The sequence below is a fragment of the Dendrobates tinctorius genome, unplaced genomic scaffold (assembly GCF_039654945.1).
Source record: "Dendrobates tinctorius isolate UK_male_01 unplaced genomic scaffold, ASM3965494v1 ptg000084l, whole genome shotgun sequence".
NCBI classification, from domain to species: Eukaryota; Metazoa; Chordata; class Amphibia; order Anura; family Dendrobatidae; genus Dendrobates; species Dendrobates tinctorius.
In genome coordinates this window covers 6,925,798-6,948,408 of record NW_027361752.1, presented here as the reverse complement: position 1 = coordinate 6,948,408, position 22,611 = coordinate 6,925,798, and the positions used below count along the sequence as shown (strand labels likewise).

At 47.8% G+C, this 22,611-nt stretch overlaps 1 protein-coding gene across 2 annotated transcripts in view; it reads left to right on the top strand.

Moving 5' to 3' along the window:
* Positions 1-22,611, top strand: part of NSUN3 (NOP2/Sun RNA methyltransferase 3) — an 85,061-nt gene that overhangs the window by 22,115 nt on the left and 40,335 nt on the right. For both annotated transcript variants that reach the window (XM_073584419.1, XM_073584418.1), the window contains 3 exons: positions 4,510-4,604; positions 5,766-6,100; positions 14,788-14,942. In XM_073584419.1, coding sequence (XP_073440520.1) covers positions 4,510-4,604; positions 5,766-6,100; positions 14,788-14,942 — 585 coding nt within the window. The remainder of the gene's footprint in view (positions 1-4,509; positions 4,605-5,765; positions 6,101-14,787; positions 14,943-22,611) is intronic.

The following is a 22,611-nucleotide window of genomic DNA, read 5'->3' as shown; positions in this document are numbered from 1 at the left end:
TGTGTGTAGTGTCCCCAGGAGCTGTGTGTGTGGTGTCCCCAGGAGTTGTGTGTGTGTGTGTGTGTGTGTGTAGTGTCCCCAGGAGCTATGTGTGTGTGTAGTGTCCCCAGGAGCTGTGTGTGTGTGTGTGTAGTGTCCCCAGGAGCTGTGTGTGTAGTGTCCCCAGGAGCTGTGTGTGTAGTGTCCCCAGGAGCTGTGTGTGTAGTGTCCCCAGGAGCTGTGTGAGTGTGTGTGTGCGGTGTCCCCAGGAGCTGTGTGTGTGTGCGGTGTCCCCAGGAGCTGTGTGTGTGTGTGTGGTGTCCCCAGGAGCTGTGTGTGTGTAGTGTCCCCAGGAGCTGTGTGTGTGTAGTGTCACCAGGAGCTGTGTGTGTGTGTAGTGTCCCCAGGAGCTGTGTGTGTGTGTGTGTAGTGTCCCCAGGAGCTGTGTGTGGTGTCCCCAGGAGTTGTGTGTGTGTGTAGTGTCCCCAGGAGCTGTGTGTGTGTGTAGTGTCCCCAGGAGCTGTGTGTGTGTGTGTGTGTAGTGTCCCCAGGAGCTGTGTGTGTGGTGTCCCCAGGAGCTGTGTGTGTGGTGTCCCCAGGAGCTGTGCGCGTGTGTGGTGTCCCCAGGAGCTGTGTGTGTGTGTGTAGTGTCCCCAGGAGCTGTGTGTGTAGTGTCCCCAGGAGCTGTGTGTGTAGTGTCCCCAGGAGTTGTGTGAGTGTGTGTGTGCGGTGTCCCCAGGAGCTGTGTGTGTGTGTGGTGTCCCCAGGAGCTGTGTGTGTGTAGTGTCCCCAGGAGCTGTGTGTGTGTAGTGTCCCCAGGAGCTGTGTGTGGTGTCCCCATGAGCTGTGTGTGTGTGTGGTGTCCCCATGAGCTGTGTGTGTGTGTGGTGTCCCCAGGAGCTGTGTGTGTGTAGTGTCCCCAGGAGCTGTGTGTGTGGTGTCCCCAGGAGTTGTGTGTGTGTGTAGTGTCCCCAGGAGCTGTGTGTGTGTGTAGTGTCCCCAGGAGCTGTGTGTGTGTGTAGTGTCCCCAGGAGCTGTGTGTGTAGTGTCCCCAGGAGCTGTGTGTGTGTGTAGTGTCCCCAGGAGCTGTGTGTGTGTGTGTAGTGTCCCCAGGAGCTGTGTGTGTGGTGTCCCCAGGAGCTGTGTGTGTGGTGTCCCCAGGAGCTGTGTGTGTGGTGTCCCCAGGAGCTGTGCGCGCGTGTGGTGTCCCCAGGAGCTGTGCGCGTGTGTGTAGTGTCCCCAGGAGCTGTGTGTGTGTGTGTAGTGTCCCCAGGAGCTGTGTGTGTAGTGTCCCCAGGAGCTGTGTGTGTAGTGTCCCCAGGAGTTGTGTGAGTGTGTGTGTGCGGTGTCCCCAGGAGCTGTGTGTGTGTGTAGTGTCCCCAGGAGCTGTGTGTGGTGTCCCCATGAGCTGTGTGTGTGTGTGTGTGGTGTCCCCAGGAGCTGTGTGTGTGTAGTGTCCCCAGGAGCTGTGTGTGTGTGTGGTGTCCCCATGAGCTGTGTGTGTGTGTGGTGTCCCCAGGAGTTGTGTGTGTGTGTTGTGTCCCCAGGAGCTGTGTGTGTGTAGTGTCCCCAGGAGCTGTGTGTGTGTAGTGTCCCCAGGAGCTGTGTGTGTGTGTTGTGTCCCCAGGAGCTGTGTGTGTGTGTTGTGTCCGCAGGAGCTGTGTGTGTGTTGTGTCCCCAGGAGCTGTGTGTGTGTGTTGTGTCCGCAGGAGCTGTGTGTGTGTGTGTAGTGTCCCCAGGAGCTGTGTGTGTAGTTTCCCCAGGAGCTGTGTGTGTAGTGTCCCCAGGAGCTGTGTGTGTGTAGTGTCCCCATGAGCTGTGTGTGTGTGTGGTGTCCCCATGAGCTGTGTGTGTGTGTGTGTGGTGTCCCCAGGAGTTGTGTGTGTGTGTTGTGTCCCCAGGAGCTGTGTGTGTGTTGTGTCCCCAGGAGCTGTGTGTGTGTAGTGTCCCCAGGAGCTGTGTGTGCGGTGTCCCCAGGAGCTGTGTGTGCAGTGTCCCCAGGAGCTGTGTGTGTGTGTGGTGTCCCCAGGAGCTGTGTGTGTGTAGTGTCCCCAGGAGCTGTGTGTGTGTAGTGTCCCCAGGAGCTGTGTGTGTGTAGTATCCCCAGGAGCTGTGTGTGTTGTGTCCCCAGGAGCTGTGTGTGTGTAGTGTCCCCAGGAGTTGTGTGTGTGTGTGTTGTGTCCCCAGGAGCTGTGTGTGTGTAGTATCCCCAGGAGCTGTGTGTGTGTGTTGTGTCCCCAGGAGCTGTGTGTGTGTTGTGTCCGCAGGAGCTGTGTGTGTGTTGTGTCCCCAAGAGCTGTGTGTGTTGTGTCCCCAGGAGCTGTGTGTGTGTGTTGTGTCTGCAGGAGCTGTGTGTGTAGTGTCCCCAGGAGCTGTGTGTATAGTGTCCCCAGGAGTTGTGTGTGTGTGTGCGGTGTCCCCATGAGCTGTGTGTATAGTGTCCCCAGGAGTTGTGTGTGTGTGTGTGTGTGCGGTGTCCCCATGAGCTGTGTGTGCAGTGTCCCCAGGAGCTGTGTGTGTGTGTGTGTGTGTGTGTGCAGTGTCCCCAGGAGCTGTGTGTGTGCAGTGTCCGCAGGAGCTGTGTGTGTGTGTGTTGTGTCCCCAGGAGCTGTGTGTGTGCAGAGTCCCCAGGATCTGTGTGTGTGTGTAGTGTCCCCAGGAGCTGTGTGTGTGTGTGTGTGGTGTCCCCAGGAGCTGTGTGTGTGGTGTCCCCAGGAGCTGTGCGCGTGTGTGGTGTCCCCAGGAGCTGTGTGTGTGTGTGTAGTGTCCCCAGGAGCTGTGTGTGTAGTGTCCCCAGGAGCTGTGTGTGTAGTGTCCCCAGGAGCTGTGTGTGTAGTGTCCCCAGGAGTTGTGTGAGTGTGTGTGTGTGGTGTCCCCAGGAGCTGTGTGTGTGTAGTGTCACCAGGAGCTGTGTGTGTGTGTAGTGTCCCCAGGAGCTGTGTGTGTGTAGTGTCCCCATGAGCTGTGTGTGGTGTCCCCATGAGCTGTGTGTGTGTGTGTGTGTGTGTGTGTGTGTGTGTGGTGTCCCCAGGAGCTGTGTGTGTGTAGTGTCCCCAGGAGCTGTGTGTGTGGTGTCCCCAGGAGTTGTGTGTGTGTGTGTAGTGTCCCCAGGAGCTGTGTGTGTGTGTAGTGTCCCCAGGAGCTGTGTGTGTGTGTAGTGTCCCCAGGAGCTGTGTGTGTGTGTGTGTAGTGTCCCCAGGAGCTGTGTGTGTGTGTGTGTAGTGTCCCCAGGAGCTGTGTGTGTGTGTGTGTAGTGTCCCCAGGAGCTGTGTGTGTGGTGTCCCCAGGAGCTGTGCGCGTGTGTGGTGTCCCCAGGAGCTGTGCGCGTGTGTGGTGTCCCCAGGAGCTGTGTGTGTAGTGTCCCCAGGAGCTGTGTGTGTGTGTGTAGTGTCCCCAGGAGCTGTGTGTGTAGTGTCCCCAGGAGTTGTGTGAGTGTGTGTGTGCGGTGTCCCCAGGAGCTGTGTGTGTGTGTGGTGTCCCCAGGAGCTGTGTGTGTGTGTGTAGTGTCCCCAGGAGCTGTGTGTGGTGTCCCCATGAGCTGTGTGTGTGTGTGTGTGGTGTCCCCAGGAGCTGTGTGTGTGCAGTGTCCCCAGGAGCTGTGTGTGTAGTGTCCCCAGGAGCTGTGTGTGTTGTGTCCCCAGGAGCTGTGTGTGTAGTGTCCCCAGGAGCTGTGTGTGTGTAGTGTCCCCAGGAGCTGTGTGTGTAGTGTCCCCAGGAGCTCTGTCTGTGTGTGTGTGTGTGTAGTGTCCCCAGGAGCTGTGTGTGTAGTGTCCCCAGGAGCTCTGTCTGTGTGTGTGTGTGTGTGTGTGTAGTGTCCCCAGGAGCTGTGTGTGTGATGACTGTAACCCTGTATCCGCTCTCTGTGCCGCCCCGACGTCTGCAGCGAGCAGCTGCAGGGAGGAGATCTGCTCATTTTCTCCCCTGTATCCGCTGCTCTTGTACTCCAGCCAGGCACATTACCGCACGGTGTGACAGTGGGCTTATACAATTTGCTTTACCTCCAGTAGATGAATGTATAATATTTGGTTGGTCTGTTAAAGGGGTATTCCCATCTCCAAGACCCTATCCCAATATGTAGTCAGTGTAATAATATTGTGAAATCCCTCCAATTTACGACCACTCGTATAGTGACAGTTAGCTGTTAGTGGTCGTGACCATGGATACCTAAGTTACTACACTGCCTTGCACATGGGGCAAGCGACGTAGTGAATCAGAAGAACTATACTACATTTCTAATTGGAGGTATTTGCTAATATTATTATTATTACTACACCTACTACTTATTGGGATAGGATTTTGGAGATGGGAATACCCTTTTTTTTCTTTAGTTATGATGTGCCAGCATTTTATGTGCATCTTAGTAAAACACGGACTATATACAAATGCAGATAAGCAAAGTAATCCATAATGGTGGTGAAATATCCGGGCACAACACCACTGCTGACATTGGGAGGCGGCGGGTGCCGTCGGTAGGGTCAGGGCACCACTTTTTTGGCACGTCCTAAATTTTATCTGTTTATGTTTCCATAGATGGCACGGCTGAGAAGACAGATTTGCCGTGTCGTGCTGGATCACTTCGATAAGGCGTATTCACAGGAGCTGGGGGATCAGTGGCAGACAGTCAGGTAAGATTTACCATCAAGTTCCAAAATCATGGCAGAAAGAGGACGACATGTTGGAGTGTACTTAGCATCTTCCTGACCTGAAGACCACACCGGGCAACGGAAACTTTACTCCAGACCCCACACCACACCCACTTTATGGATACCCCGCCGCTTTTCCACCCTCAATGTCTTGTGCCCCTAAATATGCATTTGGAGGACAGGACACCATGTGTCTGAAGATGAAGCTCTCCTGAATCTGGTACAACCTCAGGGTTCGGACACAATCTAGTAGTTAAAAGAAATAATAGTTTAAATTCGAGAAAAAAGGCGCCACCAGTGGAGCCACCGCTACAACTATGGCAAAACCGCTTCATGGAATAGACTGCTGCTTTACCTAAGTATATCTAAAAGATGTTGTGTGCCCATACCCTGACATGAGGTGTCAGAAGGTTTCCCCTTGTTCTAGAGCCGTGCAGACATTACGGGAGAGTTGGCAAGTATGTATTAAATGAGCTTCTGAGAGGTATTCTCCGTTTGCTGTCTTGGAGCGTTCTTGGGTGAGGTGTTATCTGAGTATGCTCGGGTGCTAATAGATCATCTTCTGTGTGCTCTAATACTATGTTCGAGTCCCTGCGGCTGCATGTCTCACGGTTGTTCCACAGCTGCAACACATTCATGGATTGCTTAAGAAACAGGCAATGCCTGCATGTGTTTCAGCTGTCGAACAACCGCGAAACATGTCGCCGCGGGGACTCGAGTATCGTATTAGAGCACACAGAAGATGATCTATTAGCACCCGAGCATGCTCGCTCATCACTACATTCACCCTGTGAATGTATAGCACAACAACAGAAGAAGCCGCCACATAGGCTCAGATTATTGTGGTCCTACTGGTTCTGCTGCCCTTCCTCTTTTACCCTGTTGTCATGGAGAAGCTGCAGCTTCACCTCCCTCCTCCCCATCTACTGTTTACCCTCACATTATTATGGTGACGTTACACTGTCTCCCAGCAGGTTTTGTCTACTACTACTGTCAACAATGGGAAACACTCCATTTTCTACATTTGAACGTTGGTTGTTATCGGTAGAGATGAATCATGATTTTAGATAAAAGTTGGTATAATGATGGAATAATATTGCTGTGACGTCTATATGAGTGTAATTGTATGTATGCAATCCTCAGGGCAGTGCTGACGTCGCCCCGCCTCTGGCAGTACGCCGTCTTACTTAATAATTTCCAGTGCAGTTTGGAGACGGAGAAGCGTCTGTCGATGTGCGGTTACCACCAGCTCACTCATCAAACCTTTCCTGCATCGTTGAAGTGCTACATCAACAGGAATCCTGGGAAATTTCCTTCACAGCGCCACCAAATCGGGGAGATTAAAGGGTATTACATCCTGAACGCTTCTTCCCTGCTGCCAGTGCTGGCATTGGGTGTCCGCCATGGAGAGAGAGTCCTGGATATGTGTGCTGCCCCCGGTGGCAAATCTGTAACGCTGCTGCAGTGTGCATCACCAGGTAACTGCCTGCCATTGTCATAAAACCTGTACTTTATGCTTAGTAGCATTTCCTGCTGTGTTATTAAAGTTACCATTGAGAAATAGTGATGAGCTAACATGCTCTGATGACGTCTCACCCGTACATGCTCGCAGTATCTCGGGTGTGCTCGTATATTATGTTCTAGTCCCTGCGGCTGCATGATTTGTGGCTGCTAGACAGCCTGAACACATGTGGGGGTTCCCTAACAAACAGGCTATCCCCATATGTGTTCAGGCTGTCTAGCAGCCACAAATCATGCAGCCGCAGGGACTAGAACATAATATACGAGCATGTCCAAGATACTCTGATAACACCCAAGCATGTACGGGTAAGACGTCATCAGAGCATGTTAGCTCATCACGATTGAGAAACCATCCAAACAAAAGAAAAAAAACACACGTACTAAATGAGTCCGCTCCTCGCCTCTTCACTGCTGCCGCTCTCTTGGTCGGACTGGTTGTGATGATGTCCGGCTGACCACAAGGCATTGGAGTCTGCCACCAATTAGTGGTCTAAGCGGTCAGGTCACTAGTGGTCGTGACGTCTTCACCTACGGACCACCTGAGACTATTGGAGTGGCAGCAGTGCAGAGCGAGGAGCAGACTGCTGCCGATCACCTCCTATTCTCTTAAATAATATTGGGCCAGTAGCGGCCCCTAAATAATGTGACAGAGCTGCGCTGTTCCGCTCCATACACTATTTACACCCAGCTGGGAACGGAGGTTATGACAGCTGATTGTTGGGTCTAAACACAAAAATTGAGCTTGGTTTGAATTGGTATACATGCGGCACATAAACACATGTTCACATTGGCCATAAAGCATACAAAACCTACAAGAGACAAAATGAGCGAAAACCCTGCTGTAACTAAGTAAGTAAAAGGCAAAAGTGTATTTAAATCATTCAGAGTTCTTAGTAATACTGTATTTGATCAAAAATAGCATAAAAGCCGTCCCACCATCGACAAGGTAACTCTGATCAGGACGGTCCTACACTGTCTAATATTAAAAACCTTACCATGTGTCGTGAAAGTTGACCTCAGTGTGTGAATAAGGGCAGACAAAGGATCAGATCCCAACCAGTTCTCCAGACTGGTGTCCACGCAGCCGCACGCTCTTCTCCCGAGTGCCGGCGGCAGTGCCGGGTATTGACGTGCGAGTCTCGTCCAAGTTTCTTGCAAGTTTCTTTCTTGACCCCGGCCATATGAGAAGAACAAGAGAGGAAGTGTGTATATACTGGTCAAGATCACTCAAAATGATATAAAATATATATAATCTTTATTGTACAACATAAGGAACACCATAAGGCACTACAGCAAAAGCAAAGAAATTAGCCGCAGCACTAGCTGGTATAGTGTCCTGTACTTTGTATAAACAAAGTGGCCCCCTTTCTGAGCTAGACATTTCCTCTCTATAGCTTCCCGTGGGCAGGTGTCTGAATATTCGGCTCCCTGTCTGGCTCTGCCCTTATTCACATTGAAGTCGACTCACTCAAGGTCACCTTGTTGCGGTGGGTGGCTTTTACGCTTTTTTGATCAAAATCATGTTAACTGAGCACCTTATGTTATTTATGTGTACCATTACTATTTACTTACTATAGAGTTTCTGCTCCTTTTGTTTATTTCTTGACTTCTAGCTGCTGTCATGCAGACAGGCACTGATTCACGCTACCCATGGTTTAGGGAGCACAAATTTAGTGACTGGTTCCCTTTAAGGATCTTACACTGGCCAATGGTTGGAAGAATTAACCGTCATAGGAACCCTTGTTTATGATAATTCTGACCCATCAATCAGCTGACAAACAATGAAATCACATCTATGTGGGCATAAAAATAATATATTACTGAAAGCGGATCCCTTTGTAAACGGAGGTAATGCAGACAAGAGGGCGAACAATTTTTGTAGCTATTATTTGTCCCCATACAGTTCACCTAATGTGCGTGATCTCTACATGTAAATGCAGATAGAAGGAATGCCTATGAACTTGATATATCATCGATTGCGGCCTGTATCAGGCAGAAAATCTGTTTTGCAGGACCCTGTTCACATCATGTTGTTCCGATAGAAACCTGTAACAGAAGGCTCCGATGCAGGCTGTGACAAAGTCGCTGGTAAAGTCCTGGAGTGAAGATATGTATCACTGTGGTTGTTAGCTGATATGTTAGTGATATGAACCTAGGAAAAAGCTCCAGCACACTAAGTGCTGAGAGGGGTTAATCGTCCATATTTAGAGCTAGGTTGAGTGACCATCTGTAGACTGGGTGGAGTCCAGAGCATAAATACACAGCCATGTGGCTCATTGAGTGTTGGGTGTGCCTGGAGGTGCAAGCTCCAGAGCTGTGTTTTCATGATAAGGAAAGCTGAACTTCTTTTGCTTATTCCCACAGCAAAACGGACTGTGCCATACGTTATGTTTTTGTTTTCCCATTAGGCCATGAAGGCCGTGTTTGTTTTGCTAATGCTCCACTGGTTTATGCAGTACCGTCAATAAACTAGTGTAAGATTTAAAGAAACAATGTCCCTATGTCTACCTGTATGTGCATCCGAGTGAGCCGATCTACCACATTGCATACAATATTGTACAATGCCCTTGGTACATCGTAGGAAAAAAGTACACTTTTTTAAAGGGAATCTGTTACCCTTTTTTGGCTTTGCAGCTGCTGGCATAGACATCGGGGGCTTATCTACAGCATTCTTTAATGCTGTAGATAAGCCTCCGATGTAACCTGAAAGAGAAGAAAAACACGTTATATTATACTCACCGAGGTGGGCGGTCCGGTCCGATGGGTGAGGCGTCCCGTCCGGCGCCTCCCTTCTTCATGCGATGACGTCCTCTTCTCCCATCCTGTAATGGCTCCGGCGCAGGCGCACTGCTCTGCCCTGTTGACATCACATTCTTATTACTTCTCTGATCTCTTTCTCCAATACTTACCTTTCTGTACAATAGTGAAGCAATACAAGCATAAACGCTGAGGATTCGGTACATACAGGTGGGCGCAAGAAGGCCACACTGTTCCGCACTGTTTCTTTTCCTAATCTATACCCCTCAACGTCGCGATTGTAATACCAAGAAGATAAAGGTCGTAGAATTATCAAAATCACAGGATGAATAGATATATTGCTAATATGCAAATGACGCATCTCTATTTATTCAATATTGAGTATGAGCGCCACGTGCAGAAATCCCCGCACTAACACGCCTTGGCTGCTATGAGTGAGGTTATTAAAGGGAATCTGTCAGCAGGATTGTGCACAGTAACCTACACACAGTGTCAGGTCGGCGCCGATATACTGAGTAAAATGATACCTTGGGTGATGAAATCGTCTTATGGTTGTTCTTTAATCTTTATTTTCAGTTTTGTGTTAATGAGATTCTCGTGCCCTAAGGCGGGGTTGGGGTATGTGGTGCTCTGATTAGATATTCATAATGCAGACTGCTGACAGATCACTGATCCCTCACCGAGGAGCTTTTGAAACAGGTGGTCCTCATTCAGCAGGAGCTACATTTCCAGCAGTAGCAGCAGCAAGAGGCGCTGCAAGTGCAGTGGCAGCAAGTGGATCATCAGCGGTTTAAAGAAGAAACCCCTAAGGTGAGGCACAAACAGCAGTGCCAAGAAGAGACCCCAAAGGTAAGGGGCGATCAGAGGGTGTACCAGTGGTCCTTTGCAGAGACTCATCCCGCCAGGTCTCAGGCATATGACTTATTGCAGTTGGTGGAGGAATGGTACCAGGCTGAGACTTTGACCCAAGCCCAGATGGTAGAGAGAGTGGCGGTTGACCGGCTGGTGAGGGCTCTGCCGGCCGCCATGCAGCGTTAGGTGGGGCAAGGGGGCCTGGGCATTCTGGACCAGCTGATAAGTTTGATTAAACGGCATACAGTCACTCAGAACTTTGTATGGGACACTGCTCCACTTTGGCTGTCACGTCAGGCCTCACCAGCCCAGTGTCACAGTCCAATTCTTGGATCTGTGTCAGATTCGGGATTCCCTCATGTAAACCTTTATTTTCAGGCTTCTGGGGGCTTAATATGGGTTTTTGCCCCCGGTGGCCACAAGTGTCATTACATCTGATACTTTCTTTGTTTTACCTTTTGCCCCCGGTGGTCACTGGGGTTATTACATGTTTTTGGCCCTGCTGATGTGACCGCACCTCCTTTTCTATATGAGGTCAGCTGGTCTATCAGCAGGTGTTGGTGATAGCAGCATTTCCTTTTTGGATTCCAACCACGGTGGATGGAGCAGCTGGCTCTGAGGTGTAGAGCCACTGCTGAAACTGGTGTTGAACTCTGCCTGCCCGGTGTCCGCAACAGAGTGAGATGGTGAAGGTGGCAGCTGGCTCTGAGGTGTCGAGCCACTGCGAAAAGTTGATCTGGTGCTGCACTCTGCTGCCTGAAGACTGCAGCAGAGCAAGATAAGTGTTTTGGTGTTTTCCCCTTTTTTCTTTTGTGTGTGTATTAGTGCAGCGGTGGGACTAGTGTCTGCATCACACAGTTCCCTAGAAAGGGATAGGTGCAGGGTGAGTTAGGGACTCAGGTGTCCTGCTCAGCGACAGGTGAGGAGCCTGTATAGGGAATGCTAGGAGTGCTTAGGGACACAGCCTCAGGGGAGTGCAGGAGGTCTCCACGTCCCCATTCCCTATTGCAGGGCCCACCGTTGTAACTGTTTCCCCTTCCCCCTTGTCTTGTTGTTTGAGTTACCGGCCTGCGGGTCGTGTCACACAGGACAGCACACGTGACAGTTTGTACTGTCACAGTCCAATTCTTGGATCTGTGTCAGATTCGGGAATCCTTTTTTTTTTTTCTTTTTTTTAAAAGAAAATAAAGAAAAGAAAAAAAAAAGGCCTGGCACCCACAGCATACACGGCGGTGTAGTTGCCCATGGCCACCGGTCTCAGAGATAGACTGTCCTGTGCCCGGTTGTGATCCGGAGGTGGACTGTTTTGTGCCCGGCTGTGAACCGGAGGTGGACTGGCGTGTTTAGTGACTGCAATCTGGAGGATATGGTTCTCTGCTGCGATTCAGAGGATATCGTGTGCTGTGTTTTGCTGGGATTTGAACATTAAAAAAACTTTTGTTTTGAACTTTGCCGGGTAACTGCCTCATCACTGCACAGTGTGGCTACCGCTGCACTACAGATGATATAATAAAAGGGGATGCTACACAATGGTCGACACTGTCAACATCTTCTTAGAGATGTGTTGCCTCCATCAATTTTGAAAGTGGCCATTTTTCTATTTTATGTGAAAAGTTGTCGAACGTTCTCCTTTTGATCCGTGTTCTATGTTGTAAATACAATCTAGTTTTAAGACCTTTTGTATCATTGTATTCTTGTTTTCTTTACTTTTTGCACAGCGTACCAACTTTTTTTTGGAATTGGGGTTGTAGGATGGGAACAATTTGGACAAAAGCTCGGAATTTGGACGGATTCCTCGGTAGCTCTCCAGAATGCAATTTTTCAGCCGTTTCCCTAATTTTATCTTTCACGGTTGTGACGATGAACCCTTCTTTATTGCTGCGGTTATATGGACATATTGAAATCTGAGAGATGACATTTTCGAAAGCGAGAGCGCTCTAGTGGAGTCAGTCGGGCGCAGGGGAGACAATAGTCCTTATCTAGCTGCCAAGATCAACTCACTTGTCAGAATCTGTGCTCCGCCGTGGCGCAGCCTGCCGATAACTGCATCTGAAGTGCATCTCTCCAGCAGTGATTAATGTTACACAGTGTCAGGCAGGAACTGCTTAGTAGGACGATCCGGGGAAATGAGCTGAAAGAGACATGACCACTTTCAGCAACCGCATCAGCACTTTCCATATTTCTGCTCCGTAATTATACACCAGTAAGTTCCTAAGCGTTTTACCTTCAGCTAATTGTTTTCTTTTATTTTTTGCTTCGAGGTGTATTGATAGGTCTCCTGCTGGCTCCAAGGTTCTTTAAAAAAAAAAAAAAAAAAGCTTCAATGTCATCAGAATTGTATTAGACTCTTCGCATCAGCTAATTATTAATATTAATTACTGATATCTGAAGTCTTCATAACCCCTTCATGACCATACCATTTTTTTTTTTTTTTGCGTTACCATTTTTTTTTCTTTCCCTATTTCTAAGGACCGTATTTTTTTTTTTTTTTTTTTTTAATGGTTGCAAATAGTTCAAAAACTAAAAACTTGGTTTATGTTGCCATTTTGTGAGATCCATTACTTTTTTTTTATATTTTTTGTCAATGGAGCTGCTGCGTCGGGGCTTTCTATTTTGTTTGACGAGCTGTTGCTTTTAGTGCTACTCTTTTGGGCTACATAAGACGTTTTGATCGCCTTGTACTGTGTTCACACGTTACGTTTTTGCAGCGTTGTTTTTTTTTTTTTTTTTTTTCATGCAAATTTTAAACTGCGTTTTACAGTACCAGCCAAGTCTATGAGATTTCAGAAATCTCATGGACACACATTGATTTTATTTACCTGTCTGATTTGGAAAACTGCTGCATTTTTTTTCTTTGTGTTTGCAGCATTTTTTCACCCATAGGAAAAGAATAGGCAAACGCAGGTATCAATTTTTGGTGCAAAAACCTTTAAGGAAGTTGCATCATGATTTTTTTTGGGGGGAGAACTAAACTTCATAAGCATGCACAAAAGACAACAAACGCAGCAAAAAAAAAAGTAGCAGAAAAGCAGCAAAACCTGCTTTTTTTTTGTAGCAGCTTTGAGCAAGATTTGCCTTTCGAAACCGAAAAAAAAACACAGCAAAACGCAACGTCTGAACGCAACGTGTGATTACAAAAAGATTTACAGGAGAACATCGATGTTCGCTGTAATGGCAACTCATCAATGTCCCGTAATCGCATCACTGTGAATGGGTTGGGGGCAATGGTGGGGTAACAGACACGCCAAGTGAGCAACTTAGGTGTTAAGCAGCAGTGATCGGAGCCTATTCTAACCATTGCTGTCAGACACAGGTGCCGCCTGTATAACACAGCAGGCACCTCCCTTGTATGGGGCAGGCTCAGCTCCTGTGGTCGTTCCATAAACCCCCTGTACCCATATAATGCATATTAGCATTATATGCTCGTGAGCTGGCATCACATTCTCACCTGTCTCTTCTAACTTTTCTGGGAGTCTGAATCTCTAAACAAGCAACCTCAGCTATTTTTGTAAATCTTGTAGACGTCAGTTGAGAAAGTCACAACCAACATTGTGAGGCCTTTACTTTAGTGACTGTCTATTGTCTGAGAGGAGACAGGCTAAATAGAGCGTCTCCTACTCTGGAGGACCCAGTACACCTATTTTTCCTGCAATTCCTTGTTTTCCACTGCGGAGGCACTGCAGGATAATGTAACACTTTCTCCCAGGTTCCATCACCGGTTACAGCTGATTTCTGGGGCGCTCAACAATTTGAATACCTTGATCAATTTATGCCGAAATTAAGGATCCCACCCAACACCTCTTTTAGTTCTGCAAGATTATTGTATCTGTTGAGAGGAACACACAGCACCTGTAGTTCTCTTTTGTTTTCGCTGCAGCTTTAATGAAAGGTTTCATCACATTTTTATTTGAATAAAGCATCATCCTTAGACTGCATTCACACTGGTCTTAAATCGGGAAGGACTGCTTCTGGGATCTCTTGTTTCAGGCCTGTTTAGAGGGTCAAATTCTTGATTTTCTCACTGAACAAGAGGTTTGAAGAAGCAATGTCTCTCCATGCAGCATTACAACCCCTTCATTATTTACCAGGCTCTGCTTCTTTTTTCCATAGATCAATAATTCACATGAAAATAAGCAATTTGTGATATAGCTTATCACAGAAATCTGATTCTTTCACCTCCTGGATTGATCTTTCACTCTCAATTCATGGGTAAAATCTGTGCTCAGTAAAGACAGATTTTTTTTATTAGTAAAATAGCAGATGACAGTTGGTGCTTTTAAAATTCTGTGGAAATGGAAGAGGGGAGGAGCTATAGGCAGATAGTCTGCTGAAAGTTGTCCTGAAATGACAAATCTTCAGCAGAGATGACAGCTGGTGTTCATGAAGTTCTATGGAGAACAGTAATAAGAACATGCAGCAGAATGCCTGTCTGCCTCCAGCTCCTCCTCCCTCTCTTCTTCATAGACTTTAAGAAGCACTAACTGTCATCTATTTCAGTAATGTCAAAATCTGTAGTCACTGAAGAAACACTTTTACATATGAATTGAGAATTTTGAGAATGAATGATGAGTTCAGGAGGAGAAAGAAGCAGATTTCTCTAATATACATTATTACAAAGATTCTTCTTTTCATATGTACGATTGATTGATTAAATAAAAATTTAAAGCAATGGTTACTCTTTAAAAGAAGCCCTCCTCCTCCCGTCAAAATTTTTATCCTCTTAATATATTGCACTGTGTACTTACAATTGTTCATTTTTATATTACTATTAAGGAAAAAGCTTTGATGCTTGTTTGAATAGTGGCTGTGCCTGATCTTACACAGACGCAGCACAGTCTCACTCCCCCTTGAATAGGACTGCGCCGCAGTACCAGGTAGGGGTGCAGGTATGGAATAAGATGTTGCTTGACTGCTTCTTTATTGTGTCATTAAGGGAAAAAAAATAACCATAAAATTGCACAACATTGATTTCTTTGTTAGACATTTCTAAACTGTCTGTATTTATTGTGCACTTGTTATTTTTATTTTTGCCCAGGGCATCTTCATTGTAACGAACCGGATATCCACCGATCACGATGGATGAAAGAGACATTGGAATCCTTTGTGCCATCGATCTATATGAATGCCATATCCACTTCTGAACTGGACGGGAGGCTTATAGGAAAGTTACATGCCAAGTCATATGACAAGGTCTGTATTGTTATAGGATTGCTGTCGTTTCAGGTAACTTTTCAGAATAAGCTGTCATGTGTCCATTAGGATTAACACTATTACTGACCATTCCTGGATTCCTTTTTTGGTATCATTTTTCACAAGGTTTTCCTTCTCACTTTAAATTTCAGTTGACTCTGTGCTAGTGGGTGAAGACTAAATGCTGTGATATCTACTATATATAGTTCACAGAGACATGAGAAATTTCTGCTCTAATGGCTCAAGGTAGCACATGTTCAAAAGAAGCATCAGCATGGAGGACATCATACTGAGCAGTGTAGCTGTGCTAAAATGAACACTTACTAGAAGGCAGCATCAGCATGGAGGACATCATACTGAGCAGTGTAGCTGTGCTAAAATGGACACTTACTAGAAGGCAGCATCAGCGTGGAGGACATCATACTGAGCAGTGTAGCTGACCTTAAATGGACACTTACTAGAAGGCAGCATCAGTATGGAGGACATCATACTGAGCAGTGTAGCTGTACTAAAATGGACACTTAATAGGAGACAACAGTAACATGGAGGACATCATACTGAGCAGTGTAGCTGTGCTAAAATAAACACTTACTAGAAGGCAGCAGTGACATCTGTTTCAAATCTGTACCTCTCTTTGCTCCTCCCCTTTCCCCTCTATAGATTTCAATAGGCTGTTATCTGATCTCTCAGTGAGATGGTTTTATATCTGGTTTTGACTAACGTAGACTTTAACTGTACACCGTGTGCAGAATTATTAGGCAATGGGTATTTTGTCCATGTTATCATTTTTATGCAGATTTTTCCTCTTTAATCTCCAAACTGTACAAACTTGACTGCTTATTGGATGAATCTGATCAGGTGATGTGCATTTGTGTAATGAAAGAGGGTGAGGCCTAAGGACACAATGCCCTTTATCAAGGTGCACAGAATAATTAGGCAGTTTGGACCAAAATGGGTGAAAAAGAGATTTACCTGACTCTGAAAAGTAAAAAAATGTTGCAAGTCTTATAGAGGGATGTGTAATGACCAGGCCGAACGTTCCCTGCTATCCACCCTCACACGGTGTCCGCAGCCGAAGGAATTATGACACACACCGGTCTCGGGGATAACAGTTGCTTTTACCTCAGCAGGAATGGGAATTATAACTTGGAACAAATAAGGGACAGTCTCTCATGGGTAGTCCACGGCAATTACAGTTCACACTTAGATGCTGAGATGTGATTGGGGTCTGGAGCTTTAAGAGCACTGGACAGTGTCTTTTGGTATTTTACAGAGGGAGGTAGACGCAGCAATTAGAGGTTACAGACCTGTACTTGGGATTATCTCCACAGTGTGTCACGGCACGTGCACAAGTACTTATAGGTGAATGTAGAAACTGTGGTGAATCCTGTCATAAAGACTTTAGATGTGATGAATCCTGTCAGCAATTCTTTAGATGTGATGAATCGTGTCAGCAATTCTTTAGATGTGATGAATCCTGTCAGCAATACTTTACGTGTGGTGAATCCTGTCAGCAATACTTTACATATGGTGAATCCTGTCAGAAATAGAATGATGTCTGTACAGGTTAGAGGGAACTTAGGCTTTTACGCCTGCAGGAGATCTTGAGGTAAAAACCTCCTCTACGTGTGTTCTGCTCTCCCTGAAGGCATCCCTCAGACTCAAGAACATTCTAGACTTGCCTGGAAAAACAGTTCCTCCTACTGACCATGTGACTAGGAGCTGGCCAATAGGAGACCGAATTCACATCTCAGATCCTTACAAAACAATAATTCAGTCATTGTATGCTTTCACCATTAGATGGCGACAGAACACAGCAAACGGGAAATGCATTGCATCTAAAATGAAGGTGACTAGAAATGGAGAATTACAGCTCACAAATAATGCAGAGAGCCAGTTAGAGAGTGAGCAGTAGTGTACAGAAGCTACTCACAATTCAGTACTACTTAAAGGGACAGACACACTCTGGACTGGGTCACTACAGATGCAGCACTTATGCAATTGCGAAGATATTGGGGTGTGATCCCTCAGATCCGTGTCTGGGAAGCTGCAGTTGGTGCTGCCCAAAAAGTTGGTGGTCAACAGATTAAGAAACTGACAGACTCCATGGATGGAGCTTATGATTGGTATTGAAAGAAGGGCAGCTATATTGGTCGCTGATATTTTTTAAGGAAATGTCATAAACATATTTTTCATCCTTTTGAAGTGGCAAACCACATTCAGCTTCAGAATAAATGGAGACCTAGCTAAGCATGTGCGTGACTCTCCGGCTCTCTCCATTTTAGACTATGAGAGTTGGAGAAAGGGTTGAAAAGATTGTTTGCAGTTTCTGATAACTTCCATAGACGTGACTTAGATGGATTGTCTGGGAATTTAACATTGATGGCTTCTCCTTAGGTCATCAATGATGACCTATCAATCAGACATTAGGGGTTTTAGATGTGCAGTACCCAGCCACGGCCACTATACAGTCGACGGATTGAACATGGATCAGGAGACCCCATTCTGATATCTTGGCATCCCCATATGTGGATATGTTCTAACTTTCTCCAAAAAAGGGGGAAACCCTCTTTACCGCTGTGGCTATACAGATTATTCAAGTTCTAAAATTAATCACAACATTTTGGGCTCCAAAATAAAGTGATGTTCCTAGACGGGAGAAACACTAATACTTTCTCCTTCGCCTCATTGGGGGGCACAGATACTGTGGTGTATGCTTCTGCCGCTAGGAGGCTGACGCTAAGTGAAAAAAAAAAAGGTTAGCTCCTCCTCCGTCGTATAAACCCTCGCCCCTATTCCGGGCGGAACTCAGTTTTTTGCTTGGTGTCCATGGAGGCACACACGTCTGGTTTTGCTCCAGACTTTTTCTTTTTTTCCCCATGAAAATGAGACAGGGACGACGGACCCTATTGAAAGGGTCCGATCTCCCCAAACCATCAACGGGCGAGCACGTGTTGAGTATCGTCTCCACGTATCCTCTCCCGCACCGTGGGACATATCTGGGCCGTTTTCTCCAGACCTTTTTTATTTTATTTTTACCATCTATGAAGATGAGATGGGCAACAGATCCTATTGAAAGGGTCCGATTTCCCCAAACCATCAACGGGCGAGCACGTGCGAGTGTCCCTCCATGTATCCTCTCCCGCGACGTGGGACACAATGCCGGACTTAGCCCTGACCACCCCTAGGTATTGAAACCATGGGCTGTACAGAGGCACAAGACTAGTCCGTGCGGCCCCCACTGCTCCACCAATGTTTAGACTGCGGTGCTGCAAGGCGGCGGACGGTCCTTCTCCTCACCCCCTGAAGGGGTTAGATGGAGCTAGGGTGCCTGCACCGTCCTATTTTGTCAAGGCCCCCTCATATACCTGAGCTGGGAAGCTGAAGAGGATCGTCAGTGAGGAGAGGGCCTGGGAGGGCTCCTGTGGCGAAGATCCGGGGCTGGAGCCCTTAGTTGTCAGATTCAACCGGCCAGTGGCTGCAGAGCGGTGCGGAGAAGCCCATGCCAGTAAGTAGCGTTTGTGGCGCCATGGAGTCACACACCCCCCCGTCGCGGGCAGGGGATAAATTGAGGCCGCGGCTTTAGCCGAAGCTAGGCCGCGACCGGAAGTTCCGCCTCCGGGCCGCGCGTCACTTCCGGCGCAATTTAGTCCCCGGCTTCGGAGCGCGGCAAGGCCGCAGACCCGGAAATACCGCCCCTGCACCGGTTTATATGCTGGCGGTCCGCCCCATGGCTGGTGGCGTGCGATTTTTGTGCGGAGGCATCCAGGAATGGGGGGGCACAGGACTGGGGTAAGTGCTGCCTGGGAGACCACAGGGAAAACGAGGTGCTACCTCCTTCCCCCTATCCCCAGCAGTGGACAGATACAGCATGTCCGAAGAAGCAGCATGCATCTCTTGTTGGGCTGCTTTGCCGCGGGCGCAGAGCAAGCGATTATGCAAAGCCGGCGACTCCAAATGCGCCCAGGAGCCCTCCCCTGTAACCGGACCCACAATACTGGTGTGGGCAGACCGCAGAGGACAAGGCTCGGGATTCCCGCTGGACAGCGCCCGCAACCCGACGCCTAACAGAACCTCAGTGTCCGTCCTCCCCTGCGACCGCAACCAGTGTGCCAAGCCCCCCAGAGTGGGTCCTATCACTGTCAGAGTTCATGCAATTGAGTCCCTTCAGGCCTCAGATGGGGGCAGGGACAGTGGCTCGCCGGCCTTAGAGGGGATCTCCACCTCACAAGAGCCCCTAGCCTGAAATGGCCGCTCTCACTCCAGGCAGACCTGAGGGAAACTAATCCACACGGTGTCGCCCAGTCCATCCGGTGACTTGGCATCCGTAAGTTCTGCTTCTCGCTCCCCGTCACCAGTGGTTGATAGGGAGCAGACCTCAGAATGCGACTCAGACGAGCCCCTTGACCTGGATACTCCAGCGTCACACAGCGGCTACGGGGCATGAAGTGGCATTTAAGCAAGTGAAGCGCCCGCACAGAATTTTTTTCCTCTCACCCGGAGTTTGAGGACATAGTGCAGCGGCACAGAAAACGTCCAGACAGGCGTTTCTCGGGTCAAAGGCACTCGAAACAAGGTATCCGTTTGCTCCGGACCTCCGTAAAAAATGGATGGAATCCCCGTTGGGGATCTTCCGGTTTCGCGTCTAGCCACTAAGACCCTGCTATCCGTCCCTAGTGTTTCCTCAATTAAGGATCCCAAGGATCGCCTTATAAAGAGCTTAGCTCGCTCAGTATATGAGGCGTCAGGGTCAGCACTCGCTCCCTCAGTCACAGCAACTTGGGTAGCCAAGGCTATGATATCATGCAGAGATTTTGAAAGTCGCAGGTCAGATGATAATATAATAATAATAAATTTTATTTTTATAGCGCCAACATATTCCGCAGCACTTTACATTTCAGAGGGGATTTGTACAGACAATAGACATTACAGCATAACAATAATCACATACAGTAGATTATAACAAATACCAAGAGGAAAGAGGGCCCTGCTCGCAAGCTTACAGTCTATGAGGAAAGAGGGAGACACGAAAGGTGGGTGGTAACAGTTAACATTATGACTGGTCCATACAATCAGGGTAAGTGTGTAACAGTACAGACACAGAGGGCTAATGGAGGCATAAAGCATGTGGGAACATGATGCGGGGAACCTGGTTATGGTAAAACTTTTGGCTCTGCCACACAGGGATAGATTAGGTTAATGTGTTGGGGTGATAGGCCAGTCTGAATAAATGCGTTTTCAGGACACGCTTAAAATTGTGGGGATTGGGGACTAATCGTATTGACCTGGGAAGTGCATTCCAAAGAATTGGCGCGGCACGTGTAAAGTCTTGGAGACGGGAGTGGGAGGTTCTGACTATTGAGGATGCTAATCTCAGGTCATCAGCAGAACGGAGGGCGCGGGTAGGGTGGTATACTGAAACAAGGGAGGAGATGTAGGGTGGTGCTGAGCCATGGAGGGCTTTGTGAGTGAGGGTAATAAGTTTATACTGAATTCTGGAGTGGATGGGTAGCCAGTGTAATGACTGGCACAAGGTAGAGGCATCGGTGTAACGATTGGTGAGGAATATGATCCTGGCTGCAGCATTCAAGACAGATTGGAGGGGGGAGAGTTTGGTAAGAGGGAGACCGATTAGAAGAGAGTTACAATAGTCCAGACGAGAATGAATAAGAGAAACAGTAAGAGTTTTTGCAGAGTCAAAGGTAAGAAAAGGTCGAATTCTAGAAATGTTTTTGAGGTGCAGATGACAAGAGCGAGCCAGTGATCGAATGTGGGGGGCAAAGGAAAGCTCGGAATCAAGTATGACCCCAAGACAGCGGGCCTGTTTCTGGGGAGTAATAGTGGAACCACACACAGAAATGGCAATGTCGGGTATAGGTACATTAGTAGAGGGAGGAAACACCAGGAGTTCAGTCTTTGACAGGTTCAGTTTCAGATATAGTGAGGACATGATATTAGACACAGCGTTTAGACAATCGCCGGTGTTTTCTAGAAAGGCTGGCGTGATGTCAGGAGAAGAAGCGTATAATTGGGTGTCATCAGCATAGAGATGGTACTGGAAATCAAATCTACTGATTGTTTGACCAATAGGGGCAGTGTACAAGGAGAAGAGGAGGGGACCTAGAACCGATCCTTGGGGGACCCCAACAGTAAGGGGAAGGTGAGAGGAGGAGGAACCGGCAAAAGATACAGTAAAGGAGCGGTCGGAGAGATAGGAGGAGAACCAGGAGAGAACGGTATCCTTGAGGCCAATGGAACGGAGCATAGTGAGGAGGAGCTGATGATCCACAGTGTCGAATGCAAGAGAGATCCAAGAGAATTAGCATGGAGTAGTGACCATTTGATTTAGCTGTTAGCAGATCATTAGAGACTTTAGTGAGGGCAGTTTCAGTGGAGTGTAAAGAGCGGAAACCGGATTGGAGAGGGTCGAGAAGAGAGTTTTCTGAGAGATAGCGGATAAGACGGGAGTGGACCAGGCGTTCCAGGAGTTTAGAGATGAAGGGAAGATTAGAGACAGGTCTATAGTTAGCGGCACAGTTTTGGTCGAGGGATGGTTTTTTAAGTAGTGGATGTATGATGGCATGCTTAAATGAGAAGGGAAAAATACCAGAAGAGAGAGAGAGGTTAAATATTTTAGTTAGGTGAGGGGTGACAGCAGGGGAAAGGGACTGAAGGAGCTGTGACGGAAATGGGTCACTGGTGCAAGTAGTTGGGCGAGAAGATGCAAGGAGCCTGCTTACTTCTTCTTCTGTGACTGGTTCAAAATCAGAGCGTGAGTTCGATGCAGTGGGGGAGGGAGGACAGTGCATGGTATGAGGTGATTGGGAGATAATTTCCTGTCGGATCTGGTCAATTTTTTCTTTGAAGTAATTGGCCAGATCGTCAGCTCTGAGCTCCGTGGTTGGGGCCTGTACTCTTGGATTGAGTAGAGAATGAAAAGTGTCAAAGAGACGTTTCGGGTTATTGGACAGTGAGGTGATGAGGGTGTTGAAATAGGTTTGTTTGGAGAGGTGAAGGGCAGTGTTGTATGTTCTAAGCATAAACTTAAAATGGATGAAATGACGGTCAGATGGCGATGGCCAGAGACTATGTAATCAATGCGTTTTTGGATGCGGACAATTGCTCGGCACTTGCTGCCGCTAATGCAATTTCTATCAGAAGAGCCCTATGGTTAAGGACATGGCGAGCCGATTCTACTTCTAAGAAGTCCTTGACTTCCCTGCCTTATCAGTGCGGCCACCTATTTTCTCCGACTCCACAGGAGGAAAGAGCGGGTTTCTCCCTCAACAAAAGGTCAAAATGCTTTTTCGTCACCCGTTTTCAGGCACGTTCGGGCCTTTCGCAACCCTGGGTGGACTACAGCGGCCAATTCCGCCACCTCAGGCCGCCCCAACCAAGATAGGGAGCGGAAGATCTCATATAGAGCCAACCCATTGGGGAGAATGCATACTCAGCAGCCCAGATCGAGGGGATCCAGATCCCAAAGATCGTCGACCAAATGACTCAAGGCCTTTACCAGACGACACCGGCAAGGTGGGCGGCCGCCTACTCTGGTTTCACTACGTCTGGGTCAATGTCGCTCACAACACATGAGGAAAGGAATTGGTGGCCTCGGGTTACAGAATAGAATTTGTCAGATATCCTCCAAGATGGTTTTTTCTTCCCGTCT